The sequence below is a fragment of the Coregonus clupeaformis genome, unplaced genomic scaffold, assembly GCF_020615455.1.
Source record: "Coregonus clupeaformis isolate EN_2021a unplaced genomic scaffold, ASM2061545v1 scaf0758, whole genome shotgun sequence".
Lineage (NCBI taxonomy): Eukaryota > Metazoa > Chordata > Actinopteri > Salmoniformes > Salmonidae > Coregonus > Coregonus clupeaformis.
Genome location: NW_025534213.1, coordinates 196,462 through 221,774, shown reverse-complemented (window position 1 = coordinate 221,774; position 25,313 = coordinate 196,462). Strand labels below are relative to the sequence as shown.

Sequence of the window (25,313 nt, the reverse complement as noted above, 5' to 3'; positions counted from 1 at the left end):
TTAAAAGATAAAAGAAACAGTTCCATGCCCTATAATGTAAACGTTGTTGACTATACCTCGCTAAGCCACCGAGTCATGTATGTAGGTATGTGTGTGTATGTATGCATTTTCTAACCAGGGGATGTATTCACATTCAGTGAGGTGACACGTTCAGAATGTTACAGATACAAATGTCATGAATAGAGCTGACCATGTCAGACAGTCATGTCTTTTCTACAGCATACATTTCTATCTGAATGTTTTCTGTAAAGTTGTGCCCCTACTGGTTGACACCCCAGGTTTGACCCCTTGGACTAAGGTCAGAGGTCAGGGTTGGTGGTTTAGAAGTAGTTGACAACCCTGCGGATGGACTGGATGTTGGGGTTCTGGGACTGCCACTCCATGTGACCACAGTAGTCTCCTCTCTCCACGATATACATACGGCCACGGAAGTTAGGTTCCTCATAAAGCACCCAGCTTTTGGAGGGAGAGGAGGAAGGGAGAGGAGGAGGAGGGGAGAGAGGAGGAGGAGAGGTGAGAAGAGGGGGTGGTGAGGAGAGGAGGGGGGAGAGAGGAGGAGGAGAGAGGAGGAGGGAGGGGGTGGTAGGGAGAGGAGGAGGGAGGGAGGAGGGGAGAGAGGAGAAGGAGAGGTGGAAGAGGGGTGGTAGGGAGAGGAGGAGGGAGTGGAGGAGGGGAGAGAGGAGAAGGAGAGGTGAGAAGAGGGGGTGGTAGGGAGAGGAGGAGGGAGTGGAGGAGGGGGAGAGAGGAGAAGGAGAGGTGAGAAGAGGGGGGTGGTGAGGAGAGGAGGGGGAGTGGAGGAGGAGGGGAGAGAGGAGAAGGAGAGGTGAGAAGAGGGGGTGGTAGGGAGAGGAGGAGGGAGTGGAGGAGGAGGGAGAGAGGAGGGGGAGAGGGGGTGGTAGGGAGAGGAGGAGAGAGTGGAGGAGGGGGAGAGAGGAGAAGGAGAGGTGAGAAGAGGGGGTGGTAGGGAGAGGAGGAGGGAGGGAGGAGGGGGAGAGAGGAAAGGAGAGGTGAGAAGAGGGGGTGGTAGGAGAGGAGAAGAGGAGGGAGAGGAGGAAAGGTGAGAGAGGGGGTGGTAAGGAGAGGATGAGGGGAGAGGAGGAGGAGGAGGGGAGAGAGGAGGAGGAGAGGTGAGAAGAGGGGGGTGGTGAGGAGAGGAGGGGGAGAGGAGGAGGGGAGAGAGGAGGAGGAGAGGTGAGAAGAGGGGGTGGTGAGGAGAGGAGGAGGGAGAGGAGGAGGAGGGGAGAGAGGAGGAGGAGAGGTGAGAAGAGGGGGTGGTGAGGAGAGGAGGAGGGAGAGGAGGAGGGGGAGAGAGGATTGCTTGTTAACAAACTATAGTTTTGGCAAGTCGGTTAGGACATCTACTTTGTGCATGACACAAGTCATTTTTCCAACAATTGTTTACAGACAGATTATTTCACTTTTCCAGTGGGTCAGTAGTTTACATACATTAAATTGACTGTGCCTTTCAACAGCTTGGAAAATTCCAGAAAATGATGTAATGGCTTTAGAAGCTTCTGATAGGCTAGTTGATATAATTTGAGTCAATTGGAGGTGTACCTGTGGATGTATTTCAAGGCCTACCTTCAAACTCAGTGCCTCTTTGCTTGACATCATGAGAAGATCTAAAGAAATCAGCCAAGACCTCAGAAAAAAGATTGCAGACCTCCACAAGTCTGGATCATCCTTGGGAGCAATTTCCAAACACCTGAAGGTACCACATTCATCTGTACAAACAATAGTATGCAAGTATAAACACCATGGGACCACGCAGCCGTCATACCGCTCAGGAAGGAGACGCGTTCTGTCTCCTAGAGATGAACGTACTTTGGTGCGAAAAGAGCAAATAAATCCCAGAACAACAGCAAAGGACCTAGTGAAAATGCTGGAGGAAACAGGTACAAAAGTATCTATATCCACAGTAAAACGAGTCCTATATCGACATAACCTGAAAGGCCGCTCAGCAAGGAAGAAGCCACTGCTCCAAAACCGCCATAAAAAAGCCAGACTACGGTTTGCAACTCTACATGGGGACAAGGATCGTACTTTTTGGAGAAATGTCCTCTGGTCTGATGAAACAAAAATAGAACTGTTTGGCCATAATGACCATCGTCCCGGGTAGCTCAATTGGTAGAGCATGGCGCTTGCAACGCCAGGGTTGTGGGTTCGATTCCCACGGGGAGCCAGTATGTGATTTTTATTTTTATTTTATTAAAAAATGTATGCACTCTGGATAAGAGCGTCTGCTAAATTACTAAAATGTAAATGTTATGTTTGGAGGAAAAAGGGGGTTACTTGCAAACCGAAGAACACCATCCCAACCGTGAAGCACAGGGGTGGCAGCATCATGCTGTGGGGGTGGTTTGCTGCAGGAGGGACTGGTGCACTTCACAAAATAGATGGCATCATGAGGAAGGAACATTATGTGGATATATTGAAGCAACATCTCAAGACATCAGTCAGGAAGTTAAAGCTTGGTCGCAAATGGGTCTTCCAAATGGACAATGACCCCAAGCATACTTCCAAAGTTGTGGCAAAATGGCTTAAGGACAACAAAGTCAAGGTATTGGAGTGGCCATCACAAAGCCCTGACCTCAATCCTATAGAACATTTGTGGGCAGAACTGAAAAAGCGTGTGCGAAGCAAGGAGGCCTACAAACATGACTCCGTTACACCAGCTCTGTCAGGAGAAATGGGCCAAAATTCACCCAACTTATTGTGGGAAGCTTGTGGAAGGCTACCCGAAACGTTTGACCCAAGTTAAACAATTGAAAGGCAATGCTACCAAATACTAATTGAGTGTATGTAAACGTCTGACCCACTGGGAATGTGATGAAATAAATAAAAGCTTAAATAAATAATTCTCTCTACTATTATTCTGACATTTCACATTCTTAAAATAAAGTGGTGATCCTAACTGACCTAAAACAGGGACTGTTTACTAGGATTAAATGTCAGGAATTGTGAAAAACTGAGTTTAAATGTATTTGGCTAAGGTGTATGTAAACTTCCGACTTCAACTGTACGTCTTTACAAATTCCAGTCACACTGTATGTTAGTGATTACTGTATAAAGTGTTTACTGTATAAAGTGTTTACTGTATAAAGTGTTTACTGTATGTTAGGGATTACTGCATAAAGTGTTTACTGTATGTTAGGGATTACTGTATAAAGTGTTTACTGTATGTTAGTGATTACTGTATAAAGTGTTTACTGTATGTTAGGGATTACTGTATAAAGTGTTTACTGTATGTTAGGGATTACTGTCTAAAGTGTTTACTGTATGTTAGGGATTACTGTATAAAGTGTTTACTGTATGTTAGGGATTACTGTCTAAAGTGTTTACTGTATGTTAGGGATTACTGTCTAAAGTGTGTACTGTATGTTAGGGATTACTGTTTAAAGTGTTTACTGTATGTTAGGGATTACTGTATAAAGTGTTTACTGTATGTTAGGGATTACTGTATAAAGTGTTTACTGTATGTTAGGGATTACTGTATAAAGTGTTTACTGTATGTTAGGGATTACTGTATAAAGTGTTTACTGTATGTTAGGGATTACTGTATAAAGTGTTTACTGTATGTTAGGGATTACTGTATAAAGTGTTTACTGTATGCTAGGGATTACTGTATAAAGTATTTACTGTATATTAGGGATTACTGTTTAAAGTGTTTGCTGTATGTTAGGGATTACTGTCTAAAGTGTGTACTGTATGTTAGGGATTACTGTATAAAGTGTTTACTGTATGTTAGGGATTACTGTATAAAGTGTTTACTGTATGTTAGGGATTACTGTTTAAAGTGTTTACTGTATGTTAGGGATTACTGTATAAAGTGTTTACTGTATGTTAGGGATTACTGTATAAAGTGTTTACTGTATGTTAGGGATTACTGTCTAAAGTGTGTACTGTATGTTAGGGATTACTGTTTAAAGTGTGTACTGTATGTTAGGGATTACTGTATAAAGTGTTTACTGTATGTTAGGGATTACTGTCTAAAGTGTTTACTGTATGTTAGGGATTACTGTATAAAGTGTTTACTGTATGTTAGGGATTACTGTATAAAGTGTTTACTGTATGTTAGGGATTACTGTATAAAGTGTTTACTGTATGTTAGGGATTACTGTCTAAAGTGTGTACTGTATGTTAGGGATTACTGTATAAAGTGTGTACTGTATGTTAGGGATTACTGTATAAAGTGTTTACTGTATGTTAGGGATTACTGTATAAAGTGTTTACTGTATGTTAGGGATTACTGTATAAAGTGTTTACTGTATGTTAGGGATTACTGTATAAAGTGTTTGCTGTATGTTAGGGATTACTGTATAAAGTGTTTACTGTATGTTAGGGATTACTGTCTAAAGTGTGTACTGTATGTTAGGGATTACTGTATAAAGTGTTTACTGTATGCTAGGGATTACTGTATAAAGTATTTACTGTATATTAGGGATTACTGTTTAAAGTGTGTACTGTATGTTAGGGATTACTGTATAAAGTGTTTACTGTAGGTTAGGGATTACTGTTTAAAGTGTTTACTGTATGTTAGGGATTACTGTATAAAGTGTTTACTGTATGTTAGGGATTACTGTTTAAAAGTGTTTACTGTATGTTAGGGATTACTGTATAAAGTGTTTACTGTATGCAGGTATTACTGTATAAAGTATTTACTGTATATTAGGGATTACTGTTTAAAAGTGTTTACTGTATGTTAGGGATTACTGTATAAAGTGTTTACTGTATATTAGGGATTACTGTTTAAAGTGTGTACAGTATGTTAGGGATTGCTGTATAAAAGTGTTTACTGAATGCTAAAGATTACTGTATAAAGTATTTACTGTATATTAGGGATTACTGTTTAAAGTGTGTACAGTATGTTAGGGATTACTGTATAAAGTGTTTACTGTATGCTAGGGATTACTGTTTAAAGTGTTTACTGTATGTTAGGGATTACTGTATAAAGTGTTTACTGTATGTTAGGGATTACTGTTTAAAGTATTTACTGTATGTTAGGGATTACTGTATAAAGTGTTTACTGTATGTTAGGGATTACTGTATAAAGTGTTTACTGTATGTTAGGGATTACTGTCTAAAGTGTGTACTGTATGTTAGGGATTACTGTATAAAGTGTTTACTGTATGTTAGGGATTACTGTTTAAAGTGTTTACTGTATGTTAGGGATTACTGTTTAAAGTGTTTACTGTATGTTAGGGATTACTGTCTAAAGTGTGTACTGTATGTTAGGGATTACTGTATAAAGTGTTTACTGTATGCTAGGTATTACTGTATAAAGTATTTACTGTATATTAGGGATTACTGTTTAAAGTGTTTACTGTATGTTAGGGATTACTGTATAAAGTGTTTACTGTATATTAGGGATTACTGTTTAAAGTGTGTACAGTATGTTAGGGATTACTGTATAAAGTGTTTACTGAATGCTAAAGATTACTGTATAAAGTATTTACTGTATATTAGGGATTACTGTTTAAAGTGTGTACAGTATGTTAGGGATTACTGTATAAAGTGTTTACTGTATGCTAGGGATTACTGTTTAAAGTGTTTACTGTATGTTAGGGATTACTGTATAAAGTGTTTACTGTATGTTAGGGATTACTGTATAAAGTGTTTATTGTATGTTAGGGATTACTGTATAAAGTGTTTACTGTATGTTAGGGATTACTGTCTAAAGTGTGTACTGTATGTTAGGGATTACTGTATAAAGTGTTTACTGTATGCTAGGTATTACTGTATAAAGTATTTACTGCATATTAGGATTACTGTTTAAAGTGTTTACTGTATGTTAGGGATTACTGTATAAAGTGTTTACTGTATATTAGGGATTACTGTTTAAAGTGTGTACAGTATGTTAGGGATTACTGTATAAAGTGTTTACTGAATGCTAAAGATTACTGTATAAAATATTTACTGTATATTAGGGATTACTGTTTAAAGTGTGTACAGTATGTTAGGGATTACTGTATAAAGTGTTTACTGTATGCTAGGGATTACTGTTTAAAGTGTTTACTGTATGTTAGGGATTACTGTATAAAGTGTTTACTGTATGTTAGGGATTGCGTTTACTGTATAAAGTGTTTACTGTATAAAGTGTTTACTGTATGTTAGGGTTTACTGTATAAAGTGTTTACTGTATAAAGTGTTTACTGTATAAAGTGTTTACTGTATAAAGTGTTTACTGTATGTTAGGGTTTACTGTATAAAGTGTTTACTGTATAAAGTGTTTACTGTATAAAGTTTTTCTGTATAAAGTGTTTACTGTATGCTTATAAAATGTTTATGGATGTGTTTATAAACAGCTAGCTACAAATCCCAGGAGCTCTAGAGATACATCGATTAATTGAATTGAATGGAGTTGAATTGAATTGAATGGAGTTGAATTGAATTGAACTGTCAGCAGCAGTAGATTGAGTAGATACGTACGCTCCGTCTCCGTAGACCTTCAGAGAGTTGATGCAGTTCTTGGTCAGACCACGTCCCTGCAGGAAGGGCACGTCATCACACACCTCAACACACTGGCCAGCAAAGTCAACTCCCTCAAACAACTCCATCCTGTAGTGTTCATGTGACGACACATCTGAGGCTATCCTGCGGGAATACAAATGATCAACATCATAACAATAATCCCCATTATAAGAAGCTTTATTATTGGTTTGCAAAGAAAGGTACCATACAATATTGGCACATCACTATCACCTCTGTATGGGTAGGAAATTAATCCCTTCATTGTGTGTGTGTGTGTGTGTGTGTGTGTGTGTGTGGGTGGGTGTGTGTGTGTGGGTGTGTGTGTGGGTGTGGGTGTGTGTGTAAAGGTACGCCACAGCTATAAGGTTTCTCTCCTGTGTGTATTCTCTTGTGTAAAGCCAGGCTTCCTGACTGAGTGAATCTCTTCCCACACTGATCACAACCAAAAGGCTTCTCTCCTGTGTGTGTTCTCTGGTGTACTAGAAGTCCTTATGAAGTGGTTAAGCTCATTCCACAGTCTGAGCAGTGGTAAGGCTTCTCTCCTGTGTGCATAATCTTGTGTTCAGCCAGGTTTCCTGACTGAGTGAATCTCTTCCCCACACTGATCACAGCTATAAGGTTTCTCTCCTGTGTGTATTCTCTTGTGTGTATTAAGATTTGTTGAAGAGGTGAAACTCTTTCCACAGTCAAAGCAGCGGTGAGGTTTCTTCCTGTAAGTCTCTGCTGGTGTTTCTTGAGGTGTTCTGATCTGGAGAGACTCTTCTCTGCCTCATCAGCAACATGATGTTGGTTAGCCTCCCCAGATGATAAGCCCCTTCTACTGAGAGCGACGGTTAGGGCTGTCCCCTGTGAAACAAAGACAGACAGTTAGGGTTCCTTCTTCATATCGAAGTTAGTTCAAGGCCCAGCTTTCCAAACTCTTGTGATCAGATTTGAGCATATTGGATGGGTTAAAATCATCAATGTAACCAATGGGGTAGAGTGCTTCTAATGATTCTACATTTGAAGAAGGTTAGTGATTGTATTTAATGGTAATTAAGGACATCTAGGGAATGTCCTAAAATAAATGTATGTAAGAGCATAAACCCACTCCGTCCCGGTGTTTTCCTGCAGTCGACCAGCAGCACAGACACCCTCCTCAGACCCAGCAGTAAGTTACCAGGAGAGGCACGACCTGGGGACCCCAAGATAAGGTAGGACAGCAGTTGGATTAGGTAAGAGCGAGGAATTCGACCCGAGGTCAGATCCCCATTTCACACACACCACACAAACCCAGTGAGATTAACCAATTAAATGATTGTCTAGCAACAGCGATGTACCCATGTTTAACCCTGGCTCCGTGTTCGTCATGTTTGTGATTAACTTTGTTTATCTCATAGTTTACTGAAAGATCCTCAGACACAGGAGGTTGGTGGCACCTTAATTGGGGAGGACTGGCTCGTTGTAATGGCTGGAGCGGAATGGTATCAAATACATCAAACACATGCCTCCCTGGTACCACGATGATGTGTCAACTGAAAAATATATTGAACAGAAATAATCAGTCATCACTACCTGTCTTTTCAGTTCCTTTTGAAAATTATTTGTCGCTTGTTTTTTTGACTGAAAGTCATTCACCATTAAAGAGAAACAAATGAGTACAACGGGACTTTTTTCCACAGGACTTCACAGGACTTCCACAGGGGACGTGAGAACACAGTAATTGCTAATGATGGGGACTCTGTGTAATTAAGATTAGATTTTGTTTTATCTGCCACTTCAAGGATCCTTTAGTCCCAGTTTGAATGCAATCTCAATACATGGTGGATCAACCGTGGTCATTTAAAATGCATGTGTATCAGTTAACCACTGTAATTCCTTTGGTATGAACGTGTCAGTGGGAAGAAATCGAATATTTTGTTTTGCCCTGTGATGATGTCCCTTGAAGAAGGGAGGAAACCCAAAAGTTGTTTGTATCTGTACAGGCAAATAAACTAAACAAATATAAATCAACATACAGTGCCTTGCAAATGTATTCATCCCCCCTTGGTGTTTTTCTTATTTTGTTGCATTACAACCTGTAATTTAAATTGATTTCATGTAACGGACATACACAAAATAGACCAAATTGATGAAGTGAAATGAAAAAAATAACTTGTTTCTAAAAATTCTAAAAAATTAATCATGGAAAAGTGGTGCGTGCATATGTATTCACCCCCTTTACTGTTGGACCCAGACCTTTGGTCGTCTGTTTACTTTTCACTCGTTCTGGAAGTGGTCTTCTGAGGACGGCTAATCAGCCGTGTCGATGATCCCCCTGTGGGGTGATGAGAGCAGTGTAGTAGACGATGGTTTGAAGAGAGTAACATGATGGTCCCACTTAAATTCACCTTCTTAGATACAGTACTTAGAACAGCTACTCAGCCGTAACATTGATTGTTAGTGGAGGCAACTTTGTCGTCTTCACCTCGTGTTGATTTTCAGGGTCGGGACCAATATGGACAACAGTTGCAGCTTGAGGTCCATCTAGTCTGATCTGATCATTCTTATCTCAGTCTTTTATGTACTCTGGTAAGAGGGGCGTTTCCGTCATACTGACACGCTCTCTGAGCTCCCTCGGGCGTGGCTAGTTACGAGGGAAAAGTATTATTATCACTATGATTTTGATAGAAAGCTAAAAACACATTCCCTGTCTTCACGAAAACATTGTCTTCCTCCTTGATATTTTCTACACAAGGTAAAGGATGTATCCCTGATATACACAGTGTAAAAAGCTCTTCAAGTCACAATGGTTTCGTTATAACGCCTTTATATAATTTGTAATGATAATTAATTAAATATTCAATTTCTCATCATTGCTAACGTTTGGATGTTGAAATATATTGTCCCAATGTTCATTGTTGGATGTTGAAGTTTTTGGGTGGGAAAAAAACTCTGAAACAAAGGACATTCCTTTCCACCATACTAGAGGGCCAGAGATGTGGCCCCGTGTAGCTCAGTTGGTAGAGCATGGCGTTTGCAATGCCAGGGTTGTGGGTTCGTTTCCCACAGGGGGCCAGTATGAAAAAATGAATGCACTCAGTAACTGTAAGTCGCTCTGGATAAGAGTGTCTGCTAAATGACTAAAATGTAAATGCATAGCTTCTCCTATCTCTAATTTATGGCAGTATTAATGTGTCAAGACTGGCACAGCCCCAGGAGAGTCATGACAATCCCTACGGTGAAACATGGTGGTGGCAGCATCATGCTGTGGGAATGTTTTTCAGTGGCATGGAGTGGGTGACTAGTCAGGATCGAGGGAAAGATGAACGGAGCAAAGTACAGAAAGATCTTTGATGAAAACCTGCTCCAGAGTGCTAATGTGTTAAGGCAAGAAGGGGGGTGGTGGGGTGTTTGGTATTTTATTAGGATCCCCATTAGCTGTTGCAAAAGCAGCAGCTACTCTTCCTGGGGTCCACACAAAACATGAAACATGACATAATACAGAACATTAATAGACAAGAACAGCTCAAGGACAGAACTACATAAAAATGTTTTAAAGGCACACATAGCCTACATATCAATACATTTACATTTAAGTCATTTAGCAGACACTCTTATCCAGAGCATTTTTCATACTGGCCCCCCCGTTAGAATCGAAACCCACAACCCTGGCGTTGCAAGCGCCATGCTCTACCAACTGCGCTACAGGAGGGCCTATATAATATATACACACAAACTATGTAGGTCAAATAGGGGAGAGGCGTTGCTCCGTGAGGTGTTGCTTTATCTGTTTTTGAAACCAGGTTTGCTGTATATTTGAGTAATATGAGATGGAACAGAGTTCCATGCAATAATGGCTCTATATAATACTGTACGCTTTCTTGAATTTGTTCTGGATTTGGGGACTGTGAAAAGGACCCCTGGTGGCATGTCTGGTGGGGTAAGTGTGTGTTCAGAGCTGTGTGTAAGTTGACTATGCAAACAATTTGGGATTTTCAACACAATGTTTCTTATGAAAAGAAGAAGTGATGCAGTCAGTCTCTCCTCAACTCTTAGCCAAGAGAGACTGGCATGCATAGTATTTATATCAGCCCTCTGATTACAATGAAGAGCAAGACGTGCCGCTCTGTTTTGGGCCAGCTGCAGCTTAACTAGGTATTTTCTTGCAGCACTGGACCACTAGACTGGACAATAATCATTAGACAAAACTAGAGCCTGCAGAACTTACTTTTTGGAGTGTGCTGTCAAAAAAGCAGAGAATCTCTTTATTATGGACAGACCTCTCCCCATCTTTACAACCATTGAATCTATATGTTTTGACCATGATAGTTAACAATCTAAGGTAACGCCAAGTAATTTGTTCAACAGCCACACCATTCATTACCAGATTCAGCTGAGGTCTAGAACTTAGGAATGATTTGTACCAAAAACAATGCTCTTAGTTTTAGAGATGTTCAGAACCAATTTATTTGTGTCAACCCATTCCAAAACAGACTGCAACTCTTTGTTAAGGGTTTTGGTGACTTTCATTAGCTGTAGTTGCTGATGTGTATATGGTTGAATTATCAGCATACATGGACACACATGCTTTGTTTGATGCCAGTGGGAGGTCATTGGTTAAAATGAAAAGAGTAGAGGGCCTAGAGACTGCCCTGTGGTACACCACATTTGACATTAGAGAAGCTTGCATTAAAGAAACTCTTCTATTAGATAGATAGCTCTGAATCCACGATATGGCAGAGGTTGAAAAGCAATAACACATAAGTTTTTTCAACAACAGGTTATGGTCAATAATATCAAAGGCTGCACTGAAATCTAACAGTACAACTCCCATAATCTTCTTATTATCAATTTATTTCAACCAATCATCAGTCATTTGTGTCAGTGCAGTACATTTGAGTGCCCTTCCCTATAAGCATGTTGAAAGTCCGTTGTTAATTTGTTTACAGAGAAATAGTATTGTATTTGGTCAAACACCATTTTTTCCAACAGTTTGCTAAGAGCTGGCAGCAAGCTTATAGGTTTACTGTTAGAACCAGTAAAGGCCGCTTTACCATTCTTGGGTTGCAGAATTACTTTGGCTTTCCTCTAGGCTCAGATTAAAGATATGATAGATAGGGTTGGCTATAGAGTCAGCTACCATCCTCAGTAGCTTTCCATCTAAGTTGTCAATGCCAGGAGGTTTGTCATTATTGATCGATAACAATACTTTTTCCACCTCTCCCACATTAACTTTTACAAAATTCAAACTTGCAATGCTTGTCTTTCATTATTTGTTTTTTTATGCATGAGTACGATGGCTCACTGTTCATTGTTGGCATTTCCTGCCTAAGTTTGCCTACTTTGCCAATGAAGTAATCATTAAAATAATTGGCAACATCAAATGGTTTTGTGATGAATAAGCCATCTGATTCGATGAAAGACGGAGTTAAATTAGTCTTTCTACCCATAATTTCATTTAAAGTATTCCAAAGCTTTTTTCTTTATATCATTGATCTTGGCTTCAGAATACAGTTTCTTCTTCTTTTTGTTCAGTTTAGTCACATCATTTCTCAATTTGCAGTAAGTCAACCAGTCAGATGTGTAGCCAGACTTATTAGCCACTCCTTTTGCCCCATCTCTTTCAACCATACAGTTTTTAAATTCCTCATCAATCCATGTAGCCTTAACAGTTCTAGCAGACAGTGTCCTAACAGGTGCATGTTTATCAATAATTGGAAGAAGTAATTTCATAAATTCATCAAGTGCAGCATCTGGATGCTCCTTATTAATCACATCAGACCAACAAATATTTTTTTACATCATCCACAAATGAGTCAAAGCAAACTCTTTTGTATGATCTCTTATACACTATTTTAGGTCCAGCTGTTGGAACTTTGGCTTTCCTGGATATAGCCACTATATTGTGATCACTGCATCCAGTGGGTACGGATACAGCTTTAGAACAAAGTTCTACAGTATTAGTAAAAATGTGATCGATACATGTGGATGATCTTGTTCCTCTAGTGTTTGTCAACACCCTAGTAGGTTGATTAATAACCTGAACCAGATTACAGGCCCAGGTTACAGTAAGAAGCTTCCTCTTGAGGGGACAGCTTGATGAAAACCAGTCAATATTCAGGTGCCCAAGAAAGTAGACCTCTCTGTTTTACATCACGTACACTATCAAGCATTTCACACATATTATTTAAATACTGACTGTTCACACTTGGTTAGCAACACCCTAAAAGAAAAAGCTTTAGATGTGCCAAGTGAACTTGCAACCACAACACTTCACTAACACTTGACATAAGATCTTCTCTAAGCATTACAGGTATATGGCTCTGAATATATACAGCAACTCCTCCCCCATAAGCATTTCTGTCTCTTCTATAGATGTTATATTCTTGTGTATTGCTACTGCTGTATCATCAAATGAATTATCTAGGTGAGTCTCAGAAATGGCTAATATTTGAATGTTATCTGATGTTAGCAAGTTATTGATTTCATGAACCTTATTTCTAAGGCTACATATATTAATATGGGCTATTTTCAGAACTTTCCTGGGTAGCTTATTAGAGATAGACATAATACTGGAAAGAGCAAACAAAGCAAGATAAATAAATATACATTCAGCAGTCCATTAATCAATTGGTGTGGGGGAAGATATGTGTGTGGGGGTAAGAGCTGATGCGGGATTGGGTTGATCCAATGTCTGGGTCTGTCTCTGTTTCTGCTCCTCTTCACTCTCAGTGGCTCTGTTCCTTCATTGGACGAGTCGAGTCTGTTCACGCCCATGAGCTCCACAGTCATTGGTCCTATTCAATTAAAATTAAATCAGGAAATGACACTTAACATTCTTCAGTACAAAACAGCAAACAGACTTTCTCTCCTCTATCAGAGCGTAGTTACAGTATTACTGAGAACCTTGTTCTAACTGACAAACATTCTGTCCTGCCAAGTTTTAGCTGTGAACCATTTGGGTGTCAGTTCATAATAATAATAATTATTTAGTAAAATATAGTTTTAGCAAAGAACATTGTAACACAGGATCAAATGTTTTACACACACTAGATAGTTTAAGTGTGTGTGTGTATGTGTGTCAAGAATGTCCTAATGAGGGATGGATGGCGGGAGAGAGGGGGTGGAGAGAGAGAGAGGGAGGGGAGGGCTCAGGGAGCGATTGACTGGAAGAAAACAGTTTACACAACAGGGAGAAATGGGGGATCAAATCAAATCAAATCAAATGTTATTTGCCACATGTGCCGAATACAACAGGTGTAGACATTACAGTCAAATGCTTACTTACAAGCCCTTAACCAACAATGCATTTTTTAAAGAATTAAAATAAAATAAAGTCTTAAGTAAAAAAAATAAAGCAAATAACTAAAGAGCAGCAGTAAAATAAAAGAACAGTAGGGAGGCTATATACAGGGGGTACCGGTGCAGAGTCAATGCGCGGGGGCACCGACTAGTCGAGGTAATTGAGGTAATATATACAGTGAGGGAAAAAAGTATTTGATCCCCTGCTGATTCAGTTTTCCCACTGACAAAGAAATTATCAGTCTATAATTTTAATGGTAGGTTTATTTGAACAGTGAGACAAAGAATAACAACAAAAAAATCCAGAAAAACGCATGTCAAAATTTTTATAAATTGATTTGCATTTTAATGAGGGAAATAAGTATTTGACCCCCTCTCAATCAGAAAGATTTCTGGCTCCCAGGTGTCTTTCACACAGGTAACGAAGCTGAGATTAGGAGCACACTCTTAAAGGGAGTGCTCCTAATCTCAGCTTGTTACCTGTATAAAAGACACCTGTCCACAGAAGCAATCAATCAATCAGATTCCAAACTCTCCACCATGGCCAAGACCAAAGAGCTCTCCAAGGATGTCAGGGACAAGATTGTAGACCTACACAAGGCTGGAATAGGCTACAAGACCATCGCCAAGCAGCTTGGTGAGAAGGTGACAACAGTTGGTGCGATTATTCGTAAATGGAAGAAACACAGAATTCCTGTCAATCTCCCTCGACCTGGGGCTCCATGCAAGATCTCCCCTCGTGGAGTTGCAATGATCATGAGAACGGTGAGGAATCAGCCCAGAACTACACAGGAGGATCTTGTCAATGATCTCAAGGCAGCTGGGACCATAGTCACCAAGAAAACAATTGGTAACACACTACGCCGTGAAGGACTGAAATCCTGCAGCGCCCCGAAGGGTCCCCCTGCTCAAGAAAGCACATTTACAGGCCCGTCTGAAGTTTGCCAATGAACATCTGAATGATTCAGAGGAGAACTGGGTGAAAGTGTTGTGGTCAGATGACACGAAAATCGAGCTCTTTGGCATCAACTCAACTCGCTGTGTTTGGAGGAGGAGGACGCTGCCTATGACCCCAAGAACACCATCCCCACCGTCAAACATGGATGTGGAAACATTATGCTTTGGGGGGTGTTTTTCTGCTAAGGGGACAGGACAACTTCACCGTATCAAAGGGACGATGGACGGGGCCATGTACCGTCAAATCTTGGGTGAGAACCTCCTTCCCTCAGCCAGGGCATTGAAAATGGGTCGTGGATGGGTATTCCAGCATGACAATGACCCAATGACCTAGCCAGTCTCCAGACCTTAATCCCATGAAAATCTGTGGAGGGGAGCTGAAGGTTCGAGTTGCCAAACGTCAGCTTGAAACCTTAATGACTTGGAGAAGATCTGCAAAGAGGAGTGGGACAAAATCCCTCCTGAGATGTGTGCAAACCTGGTGGCCAACTACAGAAACGTCTGACCTCTGTGATTGCCAACAAGGGTTTTGCCACCAAGTACTAAGTCATGTTTTGCAGAGGGGTCAAATACTTATTTCCCTCATTAAAATGCAAATCAATTGATAACATTTTTTACATGCGTTTTTCTGGATTGTTTGTTGTTGTTATTCTGTCTTTCACTGTTCAAATAAACCTAACATTAAAATTATAGACTGATCATTTCTTTGTCAGTCGGCAAACGTACAAAATCAGCAGGGGATCAAATACTTTATGCCCTCACTGTATATAGGTCTAAGGCCGAGACAATAAGAATACACAGTGGCAGAATCAATTCAACCACACTGTTTCGTCACAAAACCAGAGAGCAACATCTGTCTGGTGAAGTCCACAAAGCATATTGCATGTAACAAACAGTTGCATAACCTACAGCATGGTCAAGCAAGTTTCAGTTTCAGACATTTTCGGATCACTAAACAACTAGATTATTGATTTAGAACCCCAGAGAGTTACCGCAAGTCACAAAGAAATCAGGAGCTGCCTCCACTACTCCTGCACCATTTCTAACTTCAACATTTCAACATCATCAAATCACCTCTGCTTAGTCTAATACAGTGACAACTAAAAGATACCAAAAACAATTTAGTCCAATCAATGTAAGCTAAATATGATATGGCTGTCCATGGTTCTGATTTCTGTGTGCGTGTGTTGTGTGTGTGTGTGTGTGTGTGTGTGTGTGTGTGTGTGTGTGTGTGTGTGTGTGTGTGTGTGTGTGTGTGTGTGTGTGTGTGTGCGTGAGCAATCATGCTAGTAGAAAAATATGTTGACTCAACCTACTTGTAGAGAAATGCCAATGCCATCCTCCTCTCTTTCATGTTGACACTTTTATTTTTTTGTTGTCCTAGGCTACCTGGCTAAAATACTTGCTCGCTAGCCTAACTTCCATTCATGGGCAACATTAGCTAGTTAACATTAGCCTTCTACATCTAGCTACATATTGAACATACTCTCAGGCCAGTGGCACAACAAGGTATGAATTAATGGTTGGATCAGAATCGCCATTATAATCTTGGCCAGTACGTATAATTAAGTAAAACCATGTGTCCCTATCTCCATCCATGGTTAATGTAGGAAAGGGACAATTTTAGCTAGCTAGCTAGCCACCGGAGGACAACAACACAACGAGATGCAACAATTCAAGTTGTTTCTGTCAATGACGTATGATCTCAATGCAATGTGATAGGAGTGACGCCAAAATCCAACCTGACTTCCCTTGACACTTTTATTTGGTGAGCCGGGAGGACCATTCACAGTTGAGCTCACTCAGTTTAGCTCAACCGCTGATTGGCACATTTTCTTATACTTTTTTTAATCAAGGAGGCCAAATGCTCGCTGGCTTCCCTTGCATTCCATTCAATCTACGGGTGTCAACAATGTCATACTCGTTTGGACCAGACAGCATCAGATAGATGGCCTACATAGTAGAGATAGAGAGGCAATGTTTCGCTCGCTCAGATGCTTTCTCTGGTGAGATACATTCAGCCTCTTGAAAAAAAGATATTGGTCATTTTTTGGGGAAGTCTGGCTTCCCTTGGCATCCATGAATACACGCCACTGATCTCTACCTCTAGTCAGTAACTGGACAGATAGACGACAGATAGACAGGTATGTACAGTGACTTCAGTATTCACACCCCTTGACTTTTTCACATTTTTGTTGTGTTACAGCCTAAATAAATAAAACATTTAATTTAGATTTTGTGTCACTGGCCTACAAACAATGCACCCCCATAATGTCAAAGTGGAATTATGTTTTTAGAAATCTTTACAAATTAATAAAATATTAAAAGCTCGTCATTAAGTATTCAACCCCCTTTGTTATGGCAAGCCTAAAGTTCAGGAGTAAAAATGTGTCCACAGGTGGACTCCAATCAAGTTGTAGAAACATCTTAAGGATTATCATGGAAACAGGATGCACCTGAGCTCTATTTGAGTCTCATAGCAAAGGGTCTGAATACTCATGTAAATGTGATATATATATATATATTTAGTTTTTTTTTATCAATTTGCAAAAAATTCTAAAAACCTGTTTTTGCTTTTTTCATTATGGGTTTTGTGTGTAGATTGATGAGGAAAAAACTATTTAATCCATTTTAGAATAAGGCTGTAACATAACAAAATGTGGAGAATCAAGGGGTCTAAATACTTTCGAATGCACTGTAGGTGACCATTACATTTAATCCTTTCTGAAACATAAACAGTGAGAAACATCTTATCAAAAGTGGCTAAATTAAAAGTCATTTTGGCAGAGTTGAAATCGCCTAGACATGTTTTCTTAAGGTATTTCTATATCACAAGGTACATTGCCGAGCCAATGTAAAGGTTTCTCTTTTGGAGTTCAATATTTACCATGTTTACTAAAAGGGCAAGTTTGACCGACTTGAACGTCTGATAGTGTCTGCGTTGCAGGTGGATTACATTGCAGACGACTGGCAGATCTCACAACGCTTGGATAGGTTTTTAACATATTATCTTACCACATCATGTGATATATCAATCCCAACTGCGCTGTTGATGATGTGGCACTCAACCATTGGTTAATGCAAATGCAATGTCTGCAATGTAGTCTGTCTGGAACAAGGCCAGTCAGTTTTAGATGTGCCCTGACTAACTCCTCACTCCCAACTCCTTGCCAAGCTACCAGAAAGTGCCTTTTAGTGCAGTTACTTTTTTCTTTACATCAATTAGCAATGCAATTAAGTCTCAGTGTGATGGATTGTGTGGTAGAGGAACGGGGGAGCTACTGATCTCTCTAATAATGACGTGTCAGATTACACACATCAGTCGGGGCTCAGGAGATAGACACACCAAGATTATTATTTTGTGAAGACTGAGCCTCCTCATTTGGATGAAATCACAATTTGAGGATGTTTTAGTATTCTGTGCCATACACTACCGTTCAAAAGTTTGGGGTCACTTAGAAATGTCCTTGTTTTCGAAAGAAAAGCCATTAAAATAACATAGAATTGATCAGAAATACAGTGTAGACATTGTTAATGTTGTAAATGGCTGTTGTAGCTGGAAACGGCTGATTTTTAATGGAATATCTACATAGGCGTACAGAGGCCCATTATCAGCAACCATCACAATGGCACGTTGTGTTTGCTAATCCAAGTTTATCATTTTAAAAGGCTAATTGATCATTAGAAAACCCTTTTGCAATTATGTTAGCACAGCTGAAAACTGTTGTGCTTATTAAAGAAGCAATAAAACTGGCCTTCTTGAGACTAGTTGAGTATCTGGAGCATCAGCAATTGTGGGTTCGATTACAGGCTCAAAATGGCCAGAAACAAAGAACTTTCTTCTGAAACTTCGTCAGTCTATTCTTGTTCTGAGAAATGAATGCTATTCCACGCGAGAAGTTGCCAAGAAACTGAAGATCTCGTACAACGCTGTGTACTACCCCCTTCACAGAACAGCGCAAACTGGCTCTAACCAGAATAGAAAGAGGAGTAGGAGGCCCCGGTGCACAACTGAGCAAGAGGACAAATACATTAGAGTGTCTAGTTTGAGAAACAGACGCCTCACAGGTCCCCAACTGGCAGCTTCATGAAATAGTACCCGCAAAACATCAGTCTCAACGTCAACAGTGAAGAGGCGACTCCGGGATGCTGACCTAGGCAGAGTTGCAAAGAAAAAGCCATATCTCAGACTGGCCAATAAATATAAAAGATTAAGAATGCAAAAGAACACAGACACTGGACTTTTTCTTTGCAACTCTGCCTAGGTCTGAACCACCGCATGAATCTTCACTCAATACAGAGGGATCAATGAATAGTCAAATAGAAAGTTAATTGGAACACAGGACCGATGGTTGATGATAATGGGCCTCTGTACGCCTGTGTAGATATTCCAATAAAAATCAGCCGTTTCCAGTTACAATAGCCATTTACAACATTAAAAATGTCTACACAGTTTTTCTGATCAATTTGATCTTATTTTAATGAACAAAAAAATTGCTTTTCTTTCGAAAACAAGGATATTTTTAAGTGACCCAAACTTTTGAACGGTATTGTATATATCTTGATGTCAAGTTTTATTCGGAACCCTCTTGTATGGTGTCCACATTAGGACATCCTCAATCTCAGCAAGATTTTCTCCTGTGTATATATTGATGTAGGAGCTGATGGAATTGTATTTTATTATTAATGGTTGGATATGTAAATAAATAAATTACTGACAATTAATTGATCCCTCATGTGTGTTGAGTGAAGATTTATGCGGTGGTCTAGACTCATATACTATTACTTACGATGTATAACACTGTTTGATTATATGCCTCTAAGACTGCGTTTAGACAGGCAGCACAATTCTGGGGGCATATTCATTACGCCCGATTCTCTTGTAAACGTTTCTTAAATGGAAGCAAGTGTAATGAAATGGGGAGGGACCTACCTGAATTTGTCAAATAGAAACTCTTGTTTTAGTTGCAAAAGCGTTCCGTTTGGACTAATGATTACACCCCTGATCTTATTTTTACTAATTGGTCTTTTGACCAATCACATCTTGTCACATCAGATTTCTTTTTTTTTATCTGATTGGTCAAAGACCAATTAGTGAGAAGAATATCAGAATTGGGATGACTGACTATTGGTTCTCTGTTGGCAGTATTTATTTGTTTCATCTTGTAAAATCATGTCTTAAGTTTACTTCATAGTCATAGTAAGTAAACAGTATCCTTTGATTAATGAACTGAAGCACAGTGATGCTGTCTACCTTTCTCCTCATTTATTGCAGTATGAACCTTGCAAATATTTGAAGGTTCACGCATACTTGGTTACTCTGGGACAGTGGTTAATTTATTTGGGTCAGTGACTTTAATGAATTACCTCTTAGGTTATTTTGGGCCGACACTGCCAAGCTCTGATTAGATTTTTAAGGACTAGCAATATGATCTCCTTGTAGTAAGTTTGTTGAAAGCCATTTTTTCAAGGGTATGGTTGGTTACAATCTTATTACCATTAAATATCTATATGACCATTATCAAAGTAACGTTTACTCCCACATTGCAATCAAGTAATCCAGTATGGATAAGCATGAATTTGACTGTCTGATTTGTGCCAGTGCATACCAGCAATTGCTCTAGCATATTGCTGTAACAACCGTTTGTATCACTTAACTGGGCGCCTGATATATAGAGTGGCTTGCGGAAGTATTCACCCCCCTTGTGTGATGTGGTGGTGTTGAAGGAGTCAGGCACAGGAGGGTAAATCACAGAAAAACAGGCTTTAATCCGCAAAATACAGGTTTACGCAGAACTGCGTCAAACACACTCCAGTGCACAAAACAGGTGCACTGGAAAATACAAGGCACACAGGAAAATACTCCAGTCGAACAAAATACACAAGCTCCACCGAGCTTCACTAACCTTCACAATAAACAATCACCCACAAGGACAAGGGGGCAGAGGGAACAATTATACACTGACTAATTAGGGGATTAGAACCAGGTGTGTGTGATAACGAGACAAGACAATTGTGATGATGATTGGGGCGGCGTGGTTAGTACTCCCGTGACGACGAACGCGCAAAGCCTGCCCCGAACAAGGAGGGAGGCAGCCTCGGCCGAAGTCGTGACAGTACCCCCCTCGATGTCCAGAAGATCCAAGGAAGGAGACAGACTGCTGGAAAAACATACACTTCTCTGCCTTAGCATAAAGGTCATTTTCCAACAGTCGGGCCAGCACCTTGCGAACCAGGTACACATACTCGGCGCGTGTGGCGGAATACACTGGGATGTCATCGATGTAGAGCCACTACACTGCGACCAAGCATGTCCCCGAAACACCTCGTTCACAAAGGACTGGAACACTGAGGAGCATTCATCAAACCATAGTGCATCACCAGGTATTCATAATGCCCCGTGGTTGTGCTGAATGCTGTCTTCCACTCAACTCCCCCTCTCGGATACGCACCAGGTTGTACGCACTCCTGAGATCTAATTTGGTGAAGAAGTGCCCCATGCATTGATTCAATCACCGACGGAATGAGGGGGAGAGGATAACTAAATCTTATCGTCTCCCTGTTCAGTGGTGCAATCGATAATCAATGCACAGGCGCGGACCTCCGTCCTTCTTCTTCACAAAGAAGAAACTCAAGAGGCGGGTGAAGTGGAGGGACGTATATACCCCTGACGCAGGGACTCGGTGACATAGGTTTCCATAGCCACCGTTTCAGCCTGTGACAGGGGGTATATATGACTCCTGGGAGGTACAGCATCTACCCGGAGGTTTATCGCGCAATCCCCGCCTCGATGAGGTGGTAATTTAATCACCTGCGTTTTAGAGAAGCGTTTGCGCCAGATCAAGGTATTCAGGGGAATGTGCACGGTGGCGGTACTGTCTGGACTTTCCACCGTGGTTGCACCAACGGAACATCTAGACACCTACCTGACACTCTCGCGACCACCCCGTGAGAGCCCTCTGCGAACCATGAGAAGGTGGGGTTGTGGAGTGCTAGCCAAGGGATACCTAATACCACAGGGAAAGCAGGAGATTCAATAATCAAAAAAATTACCTGCTCAAAATGAGTCTCCTGGGTGATCATGGTGACTGGTATCGTGACTTCCGTAACAAACCCCGGACCCTATTGGTCGACTATCGCAGTGCTCTCGATGGGGAGTGGAATGGATAGGGGAACCAATGTTATGCCTTGACGGCGTGCAAATGCCCTGTCCATAAAGTTCCCTGCTGTCCCTGAGATCAACTAGCACCTTACACTGGGGAACTACCATGAGATCGGGAAAGTGGATAGGTAGGTACAGTGCGGCAGGGAGGGCTCTGAACAAGTGTGGGTGTTCGATACCTGGGGTGTTGCGTGAGTGCCCCTGCCTGCCACCTCCTGGCCCAAAAGAACGTTGACTACCTGACGTGTGGTGGATGATCCCTTCGTGCCACCAGAGTGGCACTGTCGCCTGTCCTCCTCCGCTCTCTCAGCCGGCGCTCCGCCCAGCTCCATCAGCTCGGGATCCAGTCGTCCAGAGTGGAAACGGGCAGACCCCTACCAGACGTTCTCTGGCTGCCAGCAGGTTGTCCAAACGAATAGCCATGTCCACCAGTTTGTTGAAGGACAACATGGTGTCTCGGCAGCTGCTCCCACAAATGGCACGGAAATGGTCGATCAGGGCCCGCTCGTTCCACCCCGGACCCGCTGCCAGCGTCCGGAACTCCAACGCGAAGTCCTGCGTCCTCGTCCCCTGCCTTAGATGAACCAGTCGCTCACCCGCCTCTCTACCCCTCGGGTGGGTGATCGAAGACCGCCCGGAAGATGTGAGCGAACTCCTGTAGTCCTCCAACGCGGCTCCTCCCTCATTCCACACCGTTGGCCCACTCCAGGCTTTCCCACAGAGGCAGGAAAACGAGGACGGACACCTTCTCCCTCCCATGGTTCCGGCCTGATGCTGGCTAAAGCTCCAATTGAAGAGGAATCCCTGGCACGCGCCATCGTCCCATCAAACGCCCCCGTGGTTGGGATATCTGGATCCCTCCGGGTGCTGGGGTGTAGGTGGCTGGATCCGGTTGGCCAGCTGGTCTCTCCTCTCCAGCGTTGGACGACCTGAAGAACCCGATCCATCGCTTCCCCCATCCACGGTCCAGGAGCATCGTGGAATGCTCCTGGACCCATCCCTACTCCAGGCATGCGCTCTTCTCCCGCTGACTCCATATTTCGGGTGGGTGATTCTGTGATGTGGTGGTGTTGAAGGAGTCAGGCGCAGGAGGGTAAATCCAGAAAAACAGGCTTTAATCTGCAAAAATGCGGTTTACGAGAACTGCGTCAAACACACTACAGGGCACAAAACAGGTGCTGGAAAATGCAAGAGCACAGTGAGAAAATACTCCCGTCTAACAAAATACACAAGCTCCACCGAGCTTCACTAACCTTCACAATAAACAATCACCCACAAGGACAAGGGGGCAGAGGGAACACTTATGCACAGACTAATTATGGTTTAGATACAGGTGTGTGATACTGAGACAAGACAATTGTGATGATGATTGGGGCGGCAGTGGTTAGTACTCCCGTGCGCAAGCAAGCCTGCCCAAACAAGGAGGAGGCAGCCTCGGCCAAGTCGAGACACCTTGGCATTTTCCTATTTTGTTGCCTTACAACCTGGAAATAAAATAGATTTTTTTGGGGGGTTGAATTATTTGATTTACATTATGCCTACCACTTTGAAAGATGCAACTTATATTTTATTGTGAAACAAACAAGAAATAAGACAAAAAAACTGAAAACTTGAGCGTGCGGAACTATTCACACCCCAAGTCAATACTTTTAGAGCCACCTTTTACAGGCAATTACAGCCAAGTCTTTGGTGTATGTCTCCATGCGTTCGCACATCTAGCCACTGGGATTTTTTGCCCATTCTTCAAGGCAAAAACTGCTCCTGCTCCAGCTCCTTCAAGTTGGATGGGTTCCACTGGTGTACAAGCGAATCTTTGAGTCATACCACAGATTCTCAATTGGATTGAGGTCTTGCTGACTAGGCCATTCAATATGTAAATGTTTTCCTTAAACCACTCATGTTGCTTCTTAGCAGTATGCTTAGGGTCGTTGTCCTGCTGGAAGGTGAACTGCCATCCCAGTCTCAAATCTCTGGAAGACTGAAACAGGTTTCCCTCAAGAATTTCCCTGTATTTAGTGCCATCAATCATTCCTTCAATTCTGACCAGTTTCCCAGTCCCATACCATGAAAAACATCGCGACGCATTATGCTACCACCATGCTTCACTTTGGGGATGGTGTTCTTGGGTAAAGAGAGGTGTTGGGTTTTGCCCAGACATAAGCGTTTTCCTTGATGGCCAAAAAGCTCAATTTTAGTCTCATCTGACAGTGTACCTTCTTCCATATGTTTGGGGAGTCTCCCACATGCCCTGTCTGTTTGCTTATTTATTTCTTTAAGCAATGGCTTTTTTTCTGGCCACTCTTCTGTAAAGCCCAAGCTCTGTGGAGTCCTTGCTTAAAGTGGTCCTATGGACAATCTGCCTCTCCCTGTGGAGCTTTTCAGCTCCTTCAGGGTTGTCTTTGGTCTCTTTGTTTGCCTCTCTGATTAATGCCCTCCTTGCCTGGTCCGAATGCGTTTTCGGTGGGCGGCCCTCTCTTGGCAGGGTTGTTGTGGTAGCCTATTATTTCCAATTTTACTAATAAAGAATTGATGGTGTTCCGTGGATGTTCAAAGTTTCAGATCTTTTTTATAACCCAACCCTGATCTGTACTTCTCACAACTTTGTCCCTGACCTGTTTGGAAGCTCCTTGGTCTTCATGGTGCCGCTTGCTTGACGATGCCCCTTGCTTAGTGGTGTTGCAGACTCTGGGGCCTTTCAGAACAGGTGTATATATACTGAGATCATGTGACAGATCATGTGACACTTAAATTGCACACAGGTGGACTTTATTTAACTAATTATGTGACTTCTGAAGGTAATTGAGTTGCCCAGATCTTATTTAGGGCTTCATAGTAAAGGAAGTGAATACATACGCACGCACCACTTTTCCGTGATGTATTTTTATTTTTTTTTTTAAACAAGTTATTTTTTTCATTTCACTTTACCAATTTGGACTATTTTATGTATGTCCATTACATGAAATCCAAATAAATCCCTTGAAATTACAGGTTGTAATGCAACAAAATAGGAAAAATGCCAAGGGCTTGATGAATACTTTTGCAAGGCACTGTAGCATACATAACACTGTCATAAGAATGACATTGTCTCCATCACAGCAAAAACACAAGCAATAGGAAACTAATGTGATTTCTAAATTACACTAAAAGAGTCACTTGAGCAACACTTAAGAGATAGCACTGAACCATTAATTTCCCCCAAGGTCTCTATCTACATATAAATAAGTTATGCTGCTTATTTTAAACTGCATAATTCACCTCTTCTGATGTACAATTTGAGTCTCCTGACATTTGGATTTTCATTTCCCCTTGCAGTCAAGTCGACTAGCTCAGCCTCAGCTATTAGGATAAGGCTGTTTTGCCGTCCTCTCAGACACTTACAGTGTTTGAATTAAAAATATATAAATCTCCTTAACACACACAATATAGGAACAACTTAAATGCTTGGTTGCATACAACCTGA

The 25,313-nt window shown here is 41.4% G+C and overlaps 1 protein-coding gene across 1 annotated transcript in view; it reads right to left on the bottom strand.

The window, feature by feature from the left end:
- Positions 1–297: 297 nt before the first annotated feature.
- The window catches only part of LOC123485604 (gamma-crystallin N-A-like), a 71,203-nt gene continuing 46,187 nt past the window's right edge, over positions 298–25,313 (bottom strand). Inside the window, exons 3-4 of the mRNA XM_045216629.1 lie at positions 6,430–6,594; positions 298–456 (exon numbers count right to left, since the gene is read on the bottom strand). Of these exons, the coding sequence (XP_045072564.1) occupies positions 321–456; positions 6,430–6,594 (301 nt within the window). The 3' untranslated portion in view covers positions 298–320. The remainder of the gene's footprint in view (positions 457–6,429; positions 6,595–25,313) is intronic.